General features: G+C 43.3%; 2 protein-coding genes across 2 annotated transcripts in view; both read left to right on the forward strand.

Annotated features, from left to right (window-relative positions):
* Nucleotides 1-742: 742 nt before the first annotated feature.
* LOC308162593 (G-protein coupled receptor 39-like) lies at nt 743-7,201 on the forward strand (the record flags this gene model as incomplete). Its single annotated transcript, XM_080536738.1, has 4 exons — nt 743-1,544; nt 1,777-1,973; nt 3,378-3,480; nt 7,188-7,201. 4 exons carry the CDS (start codon nt 743-745, stop codon nt 7,199-7,201), a joined length of 1,116 nt encoding a protein of 371 aa, XP_080392864.1.
* A 1,698-nt stretch (nt 7,202-8,899) lies between these two features.
* The window catches only part of LOC308161789 (G-protein coupled receptor 39-like), a 52,564-nt gene continuing 49,692 nt past the window's right edge, over nt 8,900-11,771 (forward strand). The window contains exon 1 of the mRNA XM_080535861.1: nt 8,900-10,198. Within this exon, the coding sequence (XP_080391987.1) occupies nt 9,415-10,198 (784 nt within the window). The 5' untranslated portion in view covers nt 8,900-9,414. The remainder of the gene's footprint in view (nt 10,199-11,771) is intronic.

The following is an 11,771-nucleotide window of genomic DNA, read 5'->3' on the forward strand; positions in this document are numbered from 1 at the left end:
TTACTATTTAACATTATGCCAACATATATGATTGCACCAGCCTATCCTTCTCAACATCATTAAATACAACACCAATAAGTACACAATAAAAACACAACAAAGGATGTGTATGTCACATGGGACAGAATCCTGTTTTAATGTGTTTTGGATGATGACCTTTTTATGACCATTTATGGAGAGTGAAGAGAGACAACTCTCAAGGAGGCCTGGATCATATCAACACAACTCCTTCAGATCCACCTCGCTTACTGGTTACAAAGGAAAACATTTATTTCACCACTTCAGTAACGGGGAGGGGTGTTTAAGAATCAGTGCTTCCACAGCACATACTGTACTGACCGTCAGTACTAACACTCATCAAGGATACACGCTTCTCTTACTGGTGTGATTTGGGCTATACAAAGTGTGGATTGAAGAAGCTTAAACCAAGAGAAAACGTTCTTGTGTAGCAAAGTAGTAGAAGAAGCAGTTTGGTTGTGAGAGGTGTGTTATAATCAAAGAACTGGAATAACCCACTGTGAAGATAAATCACAGTTTTTGGACGAAGGAGGAGTTTATAATACATATATTTTCTCTCAGAAACAAATCGCTCTGTTTGTGGATTTCCTGTTAGCTTGATTAGTTACTGAGACTCTGTTAGCTTGACTCTGTTAGCTTCATTACTATTACTGAGGCTCTGCCCTGTGGAATCGTTAAGGTAGGGGGAGAAATCAATCTGGAGATCTGAACTCTTCTTCCCACGATGGACAGGGACGTTGATATTGACATAAACTGGAAGCAGCAGTGGGAAGACAACCAGGTGTTGGAGCAGGTGAGAAGCTACTCTCTCAAAGTCTTCTTTGTTGTCCTCTACAGTCTCATCCTGGTGACAGGAGTTGTGGGAAATGTGGTCACAGTGCGTGTGACCCGGGTGCTGTTGCATAATGGCTATCTTCAGAGGAGCGTGACAGATCACATGGTGTCACTGGCGTGTTCCGACCTCCTGATACTGATCATCGGGATACCTGTGGATCTCTACTGCACTATGACCTTCCTGTTCAGCACCATGCAAAGCCAGGTTTCCTGTCAACTCTACGTGTTCTTGCACCAAATGTGCAGCTACGCCACCATCCTGAATGTGGCGACCTTCAGCTTCGAGCGCTACATGGCGATATGCCACCCGTTCAGGTTCAAGGCACTGACGGCACGCTTGGCATCTTACCTCATCGCCTTAGCCTGGGTGACGTCTGTGCTGGTGGCGCTGCCATATACGTTCACCATGGGGACGATGGACCTTACCTTTCAGCTGGAGGACTGGCCTGTTGAACTGAGGTACTGCACCATTCTGCAGGATCGCTGGAGAATGTTCCAGGGCAGTGTCTTGGGAGCGTTTATCGTATACATGGTGGTGCTGGTGTCGGTGGGGGTCATGTGTCGGCGGATGATCCTGGTCCTACAGAAACCCATGGGCCCCATGGGGGGAGGGGCCAATGGAGCAGAGGGCAATTCCAAGCACGAGAGTTTAAGGGTCAAGACCAGCCGCAAGCAGACCATCCTGTTTCTGGGTAGGTTCTTTTTGTAATCCTCCATCTCCTCCAGAAACAACATGAATAAATAAAACCTGATCAGCCTCTGCCTCTCTCTCTCCTCCTCTCTCTCTTCCTCTGCCTCTTTCTCTCCTCTCTCACTTCTTCTGCCTCTCTCTCTCCTCCTCTCTCTCTTCTTCTGCCTTTCTCTTCGCCTCTCTCTGGTCCTCTGTCTCCTTCTGTTCACCCCCCCCCCCCTCTTCCTTCACAGGACTGATCGTAGGAGCTCTGGCTGTGTGCTGGATGCCAACCCAAGTTATTCGGCTGTTGGTGATCGCGTCTCCCAAATGGCTAATAGCCAACCACCACACCATGCTGGTTGTCAACAACGTGACGATCATCTTATTCTACCTCAGCTCTGTCATCAACCCCTTCCTCTACAACATCTCCTCCCCACAGTTCAGACAGGTGACCCGAATGACAATAATAATAATAATAATAATAATAATTATTATTATTATTATACTTATAATAATTATAATATTGCATTTAATTTGTAAAGCACATTTTTCTTTACTGAAATTGTTGCTACAGAGCCAAGCCAATGAACGAATCATTACAAACAATAAATAGATCAGTAACTATGACATTGAAAGACTCAATCTGGGATGGGTACATACAGTGACCTGCATAAGTAACGGGACAGTGACATTTTTTTTCTTTGTTTTGCTCTTTACTCCAAAATCAAACACTTACTTATGAGGTTAAAAGTTCACATGCTCAGCTTTTATTAGATGGTTTCACCATTCAGAAATTACAACACTTTTTATGCATAGTCAGGGTAACCAAAAGTGATGGGGCAGATTCATAAAATGTATCCAATGTCCAAATGAAGTCCTCATTTTCAATATTTGGTCAACAATCCTTTGCATGCCATACCTGCCTGAGTCTGCAACCTATTGACCCCAACAGATGCTGAGTGTCTTCTCTGGTGATGCTCTGTCCGGCCTGTACTGTAACCATGGTGATGCTCTGTCAGGCCTGTACTGCAGCCATATTCACTTGTTGTTAGCCTTGAGTCTCCTCAAATTAATTTCATGTTCAATACGATTTAAATCTGGAGATGGACTTTACCAGTCAACAACTTTCCACTTTTTGGGCCTGAAAAACTCCCTTGTTGCCATGGTGAGTTATAGGTGTGTTTTGGGTCATTGTCCTGTTGTAAGATGAAGCGCCATTTGTATTGTATTTCCATTGCCATTTTGTACTTTTGAGCAGACAGGATATTTCTGTACGCTTCAGAATTCATCCTACTGCTGCAGTCAGCAGTGACATCATCAATTAAGACAAGTGAGCCAGTTCCAGTAGAGGCCATACATGCCCAAGACATAACAGCCCCTCCACCATATGTGACACGTTCTAGTGTTTTGGTCCACATGTCGGCATCCGATGTAATGTTCAGAATTTTCAGCTTGTTTTGTGAACGTGCTAACAATGTAAAGTAGTTTTATAGTTAACTAGGTAGCAGTGGGGATTACTCACCGAATCCATTGTGTTACAGTATTTTGGCTTGACTAGCGAGTTTGTTTTCTGATTTCTCCGCACATACTCTTGCCATCACTCTGGTACATGTTAAGTGTTATCTCATCTGTCCACAAGTGTTCTATGTGATATTTACAGAGGAATAATACTTTGATTGGCTACAATATTAAACATTTTTATATATGCATTAATGGGGAATAAAGTCACCTTTGGTACTCTAGAATGTTGACAATCACGCTCTGCACTAAATGAGTTAAACCAAATTCAAGGTCAGTTATGAACAGGGAACCTATGGCATATGTACCAGTAACAGACTTATCTCCTGAACAGGTGTTCCTTCAGGTTCTGCGCTGTCGTCTCACCATCCAACACATCAACAAACGGACCCTGAGGCCTGAGGGGAACTCCCAGGGACAGACCATGACCACAAGGAGTTCCACTGCCCCCCCCACCACCAACATTGACCCCCCCCCAACACCACCAACACTGCCCCCCCCCACCAGCAACACTACACTGAATCATGATGTTCCTTGTTGATACTAATACTCAAGCTCCACCTTTATTACCCCTCCTAAAGATCTCTTCTTCCCCACTACCCCCCTGTACAGTTTCTCTACTGTAAATAATAACAAGTAATCCTTCCTTCTTGTAGCATTGTGACTGCCAATGGCCCCAGGTCAGGTAGCATAGATTTGTTTTCTTATGATGACTGATGTATAGATGATTCACTTACTTTAAACAAATGTACTTTTTGTAAGTCGCTAGCCTATATGTAAAAAATGTAAATGTAAATGTATGTGAACCGATGGAGAGCCACCAAGCTGTGAGAAGAGTATTAAAAAACAAAAACAGTTCTGAAATGTTCAAAATCCAACTAATATTGATTGAGTTAGAGCATATAAACCATTTAATCCAAGACTAATACAATAATTATATTGTATATTATAATTATATATATTATTATTTGTTTAGAAAGATATACTGTCTGCACATATTTTTCTGCTATAAGATCACTTTTGTCTTAGGATAATTTGCTTCATATTACTCTTAAACATATTTGATTGCTAATACATACAACACCAATAAGTACACAATAAAAACACAATAAAGGACACACAGACACTAAAAAGCATCATCAATGAATACACAAAACTAGGTGTTGAAAAGTATCATAGCCAATAGTAAATCTGCGGACATGTACTGTTTCGCTCCAAAGCTGGTTGTTGAGTAACTCACAGAGGAAACACCTCTCATAGGAAGCGCCCCACATGAAGATGACAACTTTCTCAAATCCTCAGGTTCCAGAGAGTTTTCCTCCAGCAGAATAATACATAATAATAATAATAATAATAATAATAATAATAATAATAATAATAATAATAATAATAATAATACATTTTATTTGTATGGTGCCTTTCAAAACACGCAAGGACACCTCACAGGGCAATACAAAAATACAGTCAGGTTAAAAACAGTGGAGTTGACAAGGTGTCAAAGACAGTTAACACTAAACAGAAAGAAAAGAAACAATCACTGTTCCTGTCTGTCTGGAGTGGGACCTGATATGCAGTGGAAAAACATAATTTATCGGTTCTAAAGAAAAACATTTGATCTGTTTTCAGGAACATTTTAGAGGCTGATAACAGCTGGTGTCACTTTGGGTGTCTATGAGTATAGACCAGGGGAAACTGGTGAAGGCAGAAATCAGAGGACATGCTCATTGTATAGGCTAGGTGCACGATCTCCCTACTTCCTGAAAGGCAGCTGGTATGAACATATCCTGTCTCACTCTATTGGTTTAATTGATTAATCAGCTGTGCACTGTGTGTTCCAACGGTTTACCGCACAGCTGATTAATCAATTAAACCAATAGAGTGAGACAGGATATGTTCATCCCAGTTGCCTTTCAGGAAGTAGGGAGATCGTGCACCTAGCCTATTGCATGGAACAGAATGAAGAATGGTGTCAAAGGAATGTTTGTTCATGTGTGTTTACCCCAGGAAGGGAGCTTGCCAGTAAGAATTCCAGGATAAACTCCCCGGTATTTCAGTGTATATAAATATTGACGGAGGAGGAAACATTGATAGAACAGCTAGTGTACTGACTGTCGGTACTTAACACCCACACAAGCTCCTGCTTCTGCGACCTACATTGAAGATAAATCACGGTCAGGACACAGGAATGAAGAGGAGAGGTAATTTCTTTTCTCGATTGTATTGTGTATACACTCCTGTCTGAGAGCAGCACAGCTCTACAATCACATCATGAATAGATTAATACATAGAATAACTCTTTCTTCCACCTCCACGATGGTGATTTCCGGAAATATATATTTTTAAAAAAAAGGTTTTCAGACTGGGTCATCTGGTACTGTAGGTAGGTTGTGTGCAACCACACAAAATCCAACCATGTAAAGTGTAAAGCTATTTACCATGAGAGCAAGGGGGTTGTGGAGACATTCACCACTGGTACAGGGTTGTGGCACGAGGCGAAGCCGAGTACTGGAAAACCCTGTAGGCTACAGTGGTAAATGAGTCCACAACCCCCGCCCTCCAATGGTAAATTGCTTTTCTACAACAGCCACCACATACTATAAAAAATACACAGTTGTAACATTAAATTAATTTATTTACAATCATTAATCATTTCAGAATACATATATCCTTCCGCCACAGAATATAGTCCCATAAACAAGATCAACGATTGCCTTGTAGGTCAGCACAGGTGTTCTTAATCAGATTGATTGGGAGGCGCATTGATACTGGAAATGCGGTTGGAACTGAAGGGAGTTGGGGTATTTACCACTGTTGCTAGCCAATCAGAATCCAGTATCCAAACATGCTGTTGTCGAAGTCCTTTCCATTTTATGACATTCTTGCATTTTATTTAGAGAAAAAAAATACATTAAATTATCCTCACCTTATTGTTAATCTAAATTCTATAATTGTTCACTAATTGAATATTCTTAACAAAACAAGTAGTGAGCAGAAAAGATACATAACACAGGAAAAAAGGAAAACACATAGCAGAAAGATCAGACATTCCCCAAATGGTCGTTTCATTGGATTCAACCATTTTTTCTTCTAATTTTACAGATGGATATATACATAACTAAGTGGTTTTCTAAATGGTGAAACCAATACCCTGTTTAAAATATCCATGTTGTCAATGCAGTGGTGTGCTATCGCAATGCTGCTACAACAGCAGATAGTACCGGTACTTGGAAAGACATGTCAAGTCCTGCCGACAGCTGGAGACTTCTTTCTGGAGAATTTCTTCTGTGATAGAAATGACTGACAATGCTGATTTTTGCTGACATTTTGTGTTCCCCTCCGAAATCATCACAAGTACAGTATACTGTGTGTGTATATATTGTACAGTATACTGAAAACTTGAAACTTGAATCGTTAATCTTGAAACTGTACATGGTGAAAAAAATAAGGGTCACAGAGAGAATACTTTATATTCTGATATTCCAGTCTGTCTATACTTAGTTGTTGTGCCCTGAATCATAGGGACCCAAACTGACACAAACAGTTCAAAAAGTTATCTACAATAACTCCAGCTCCAGCTGAAGCAAGCCCAGATATTTTTCAGAAGAAAAACAATTTTCTATATTTATCTATACTTAACTAACATTTAAATAAAGCTTTATAGAGTATCTTAGTGACGGTGAAAGGTCACATGGATGATCACATATTAAGGTCTCATTGGAAGATATGTGTCACCTCTCAGACAGGCCTGGATCATTTCACTACTTCCTCTATGTGAACTTTTCAACCTCCACCCACCTTCTCTCACGTCAGAGCTTTAATCGTTATTTAAACCAGGATATCTATTTTATATCAATAAACGGGAACCTGACACTTCAGAGAGCAACTCTGACTCAGTCTACGTTCAAGACAGACAGACAGACAGACAGACAGACAGACTCATCCTCTTTAATCGTTATTTCAGCCAGGATATCTATTTGGCCACTTCCTCTAAGATGGCTTGTGGGATACTGTCAGTTAATATAAATAAATAAATATATATATATATATATATATGTATAAAACACCCAGTCACCGTCGTATCCGCTATCCTAGTCAGCATAGTTGGTTATACTCAGTAAGTTGGTATGTGTGTTTCATCTCCCAGGCTCGCCTGGTTAATGTCTACACGACTTCCTCTACGTGAACTCTTCAACTTCCACCTTCTTACAGTCCAACACTTTAAACACTATTTAAAGGATACTGGTTGTATTGGACCACTTCTGATTGTCTAATAAGACGTAGACAAACACCAGTCGTGTTCCGTGTGCCAGCCAGACTGTATATTTTAGTTTCAATTTGATGTGTATGTGTGAATAAGACTCCATAAACCATGTGAAGTGGTCTGAGTCAGGTTTTATAGCTCCTGTCACTGGGGTTTATATGAGTACTGGTAAAACAACCAGAGCTTAGAGAATTATAGACAGACAGCAATGTCTCATCCAGACAGATAACACTACTAATCTAAATAATTCTGACCTAATGCCTTACAATAAATGCAATAAAATAAAATACAACTTTATTTATATATATATGCAAAAATGTGGGCACCCATGGCTTAAATGTATGTTACATTTAATCTCCAAGTGATTGAAAGCGAACCTGAACACTAAGCTACAACGTTAAACATGACACCTTTCTGCACATTTTAAAGCAAGGTTTCTTTTTATTTTAAGTGTTTTCAAGAGTTTTTAAATAATAAACAATGAAAAGAGCGCTGTGCAAAAGTGAAGGGTGAAGGGAACCCTTTTGGATTATTCTTTGTTACCTTTTGAGAAGATGATTACTAAGGCCCAGACCAAGGTGATTTACTCATTAGGGCTTCAATGAGTCAGGTGAATATAATTCCAGGGTTGAACTACATATTCTGAAGTAACTCCATGCCTTCTAAAGTATCCGACTGCGGTGGCTGTTGTGTCTGGTGTTAAAAACCATGGGTTCCTCTAGGATGTCAGAATCAGGATAGTTCACTTCCACCATCAAAGAGAAGGCTACAAAAAACCTTAAATAAGAAAGACCTACATGGCAGAGTTGCCAGAAAGAAGCCTTTCCTACGGCCTTTGCTACGACCTCAACACAAAATATAATTGTAGTGGGAATCAACCCAAGGGTTTCCCAAGAGGAGGCATCTACTGAATCACAAGATCATGTGAGGTTACAGAAAGTTCAGGTCAAGTTCAGATCAATAATACAACAAATAATCAGTATACAATTCAACAGACTTAACATTTTACCATTACATAATATATGTATTTTGAGCATATCGTACATCATGTAAATCCAAATCTATATTATAATGCAAATGTAAACATTTCAATATTGTTTCACTCTTAAACACAGGCCTTGTCACTCGGTTATATTTTCTTTTGATAAGACAGGATTTCCAAGGTATGCAGCCAGCCAGGAAATCAAAGTGGCCTATCAGAGCTGTTCTACACAGGAGATCATCCAATCACATCAGGCCTTATTACATCCACCATAACTACTCATACCTTATCATCATATTCCTAGTGGGAGGTGGCTGTATTCAGTAAGGCCACACCTCTTTGTGACTACTGTAGCTGGCATGTGCAGGCGCGTGGTGGCATTTGAGTAGGTGAGTCCAGGTTCAACCTTCTCTCTAGGGGTGATAAGAGGCTAACAGGGCCTGTGTGTGTGTGTGTGTGTGTGTGTGTGTGTGTGTGTGTCTCTCTCTCCTTGCTCTGTAGTTTAATGTTTAACTGCCCTGCCCTGATAGAGAGGGAGGTAGCAGGGAGGGAGGACAGAGGGAGGGAGGTGGGAGGGAGGGAGGAGGGTGAAATCACTGCCGGCTGTAAGAGAGAGAGAGAGAGAGCACAGTGACTAATGGTTCAACCACAGGAGTAACTCCACTCCTCCACCCTCCTGACCAGTAACTCAGTTTGGACGTGAAATGGGACGTCTTGCCGTACCGTCCACCGAAGAGTGAGTTGAATCAGCTGAGAAAAACGAGAGGAAATAGTTCTTGTAAAGTTCACTGGATACTACTCTTCTCCTGTGATATGTGTGATCTGCCCATGCAACAGTTGGGCAGTGAAAGTTAGGACCTCGTGCACCTCCACAACCGGGGTTGACGGTCCGATCCCACGGTGTTGGAGCAGAGGGGGAGTGACACACATGTAGGACTTTCTCGCCGGAGCCACCTGTGCTTGGCGCTCTCTGTCGTTTCCGGTTTGATAAGGCCACAACTGAGACTCTGCCCTGGTGCCGAGCTGATAAGGAACAGAAAAAAAAGAAAGAAAAGAAAATCAATCTCTGGAAAATCTGAATCGTCGGACACCACGTTGTGGAGTCCTTCTCTCCCTCCCTCCTGAAAAATGGACGAGGTGGTGGAGATCGCCGAGGAGAAGAACTGGAACGAGCTGGAGCCCAACTACGCCGTCAAAGTCTTCCTGACGGTCCTCTACAGCCTCATCCTGCTCACGGGGCTGGTGGGGAACGGCGTCACGGTGCACGTCACCCAGGTCCTCCTGCGCAACGGCTACCTCCAGAAGAACGTGACGGACCACATGGTGTCGCTGGCGTGCTCCGACCTCCTGGTGCTGATCATCGGGATGCCCGTGGAGCTCTACAGCGCCATCTGGTACCCCTTCACCTCCGCCTCCGGAGACGCCACGTGTAAGGTCTACAACTTCCTGTTCGAGGCGTGCAGCTACGCCACCATCCTCAACGTGGCCACCCTGAGCTTCGAGCGCTACGTGGCCATATGCCACCCGTTCCGGTTCAAGGCGCTGACGGGCCGGAGGACGTCGTACCTCATCGCCTTCGCCTGGGTGACGTCCGTGCTGGTGGCGCTGCCGCTGCTGGTCACCACGGGGACGGAGGGCCACATCGCCGTCCAAGGGGAGGGGCCTGTCCAGAACCTGACCTTCTGCACCAATCTGAGCGACCGTTGGGGGCTGTACCGGGCCAGCATCTTCGTGGCGTTCATCGTGTACATGGTGGTGCTGGTGTCGGTGGGGGTCATGTGCAGGGGGATGATCCTGGTCCTACGGAGGTCCATGGGCCCCGTGGGGGGAGGGGCCAACGGAGCGGAGGGCACGCCCAAGCACGAGAGTTCAAGGGTCAAGACCGCCCGCAAGCAGACCATCCTGTTTCTGGGTAGGTTGACCTGTTTTTTGTTATACTGCTACACTTCAGGGGGGATACATAATGTGCTGGCTGGACAGGGTATCTCTGCTCTGTGGAAAATATGATGAGATATTGTGTGTGTGTGTGTCGGTGTGTGTCTGTGTGTCTGTGAGTGGCTGTTGAGAGGTGTCCATCAGTCTCATGTTTACCTAACAGCAGAAGCAGGTCCCTGACCTCTGTGCTCGCTGGTTCACAGCAGAAGACACATGTTGACACCATGGGTGAAATGTTAGGACCATTCTAGTGATGGATCTCTCTCTCTCACACACACACACACACACACACACACACACACACACACCTTCTCCTTTTAAGGTCTGTTCTCTACCTGGTCTCAAGCGAGCAGTCATGGGGAACACGTATGCAGTTGGCCTTGTATTGACTACATTGTGTCATTGTAGGGTATGAATCTGAATACCACACTGAACTGGTGGGTGTGTTTCCGGGACCTAGGTTAAACCTAGCCCCATACTAGAACACATTATTGATGGAGAATCTGAAGCCCTCAGTATTGAGTTGGCGAGAGTTTCTCTTTAATCCTCTGGTGCTTTGTAAGATCTGTCACATCGTTTCCTCTTTTCTGGGCAGGCACAGGCACACACACACACACACACACACACACACACACACACACACACACACACACACACACTCTGCAGAGCCAGGAGCAGGTGGACTTGTTTATGTCCGTTCCCTAAGACAAACATTAGGCTAGGATTGGAGCATCTGGAAGTCATGACTCAGCAATGTGTGTGTGTGTGTGTGTGTGTGTGTCTACAGCCTGGAGGAAGCCTTTTTAACCAAGTTGCTGAAATATCAGCAGCTCAAGCTGAACATCTCACAACTAGGCTACAAATGTCATCTTTTAGTCTTCATTTCTGGCAGCCTGGGTCATGTTCACAAGCTGGTGGTTAGGGGCCTTCAGATGGCCCACATCTCCAAGAGAAAGGCTAAACAGTTAGCAAGGTATTGCTCCATATCTGCTATTGTCGGTAGCCGCTCAATATGGAGACGGCGTTGCTTTTTTGTACCCTTAGAGTAGATACTGTTTTACAGTAATGCTATTGTATCTTTTAACCCACATTTGAAACATCCTCTGTGTTAATATTATATGTGTATGATGGTTGCTGTACAGTCACAAACGTAAATGAATGTCTCCCAATGAACTGATTGCACTGATAGTGTTTATGTCCTTAATGCACTTTGTATTTATGTGGACATAAATAAAGCATTTCAAATGTCTGTGTGTGTGTGTGTGTGTGTGTGTGTGTGTGTGTATGTGTGTGTGTGTGTGTGTGTGTGCACGTGGTGTGTGGCTGTGCGTAGACAGTGACATCAACATTTGTGCTCCGTGTGTGTTCTAAGCCGTCCTCCTATTTATTCGGGTGTTTGTTGCCATGTGTTATTGACATACAAACCCCGCCTTAGCTCATATGATTATCATTACATCCCTACGTGACGTCACCGTACACAGAACATGCCCTCTAACACAACCCCACACAGGCCTGCTCCAGGGGAGGCTGGCGGAGGTAGAAACCGGAGG

Source organism: Nansenia antarctica (genome assembly GCF_963989245.1).
Source record: "Nansenia antarctica genome assembly, chromosome: 7".
Lineage (NCBI taxonomy): Eukaryota > Metazoa > Chordata > Actinopteri > Argentiniformes > Microstomatidae > Nansenia > Nansenia antarctica.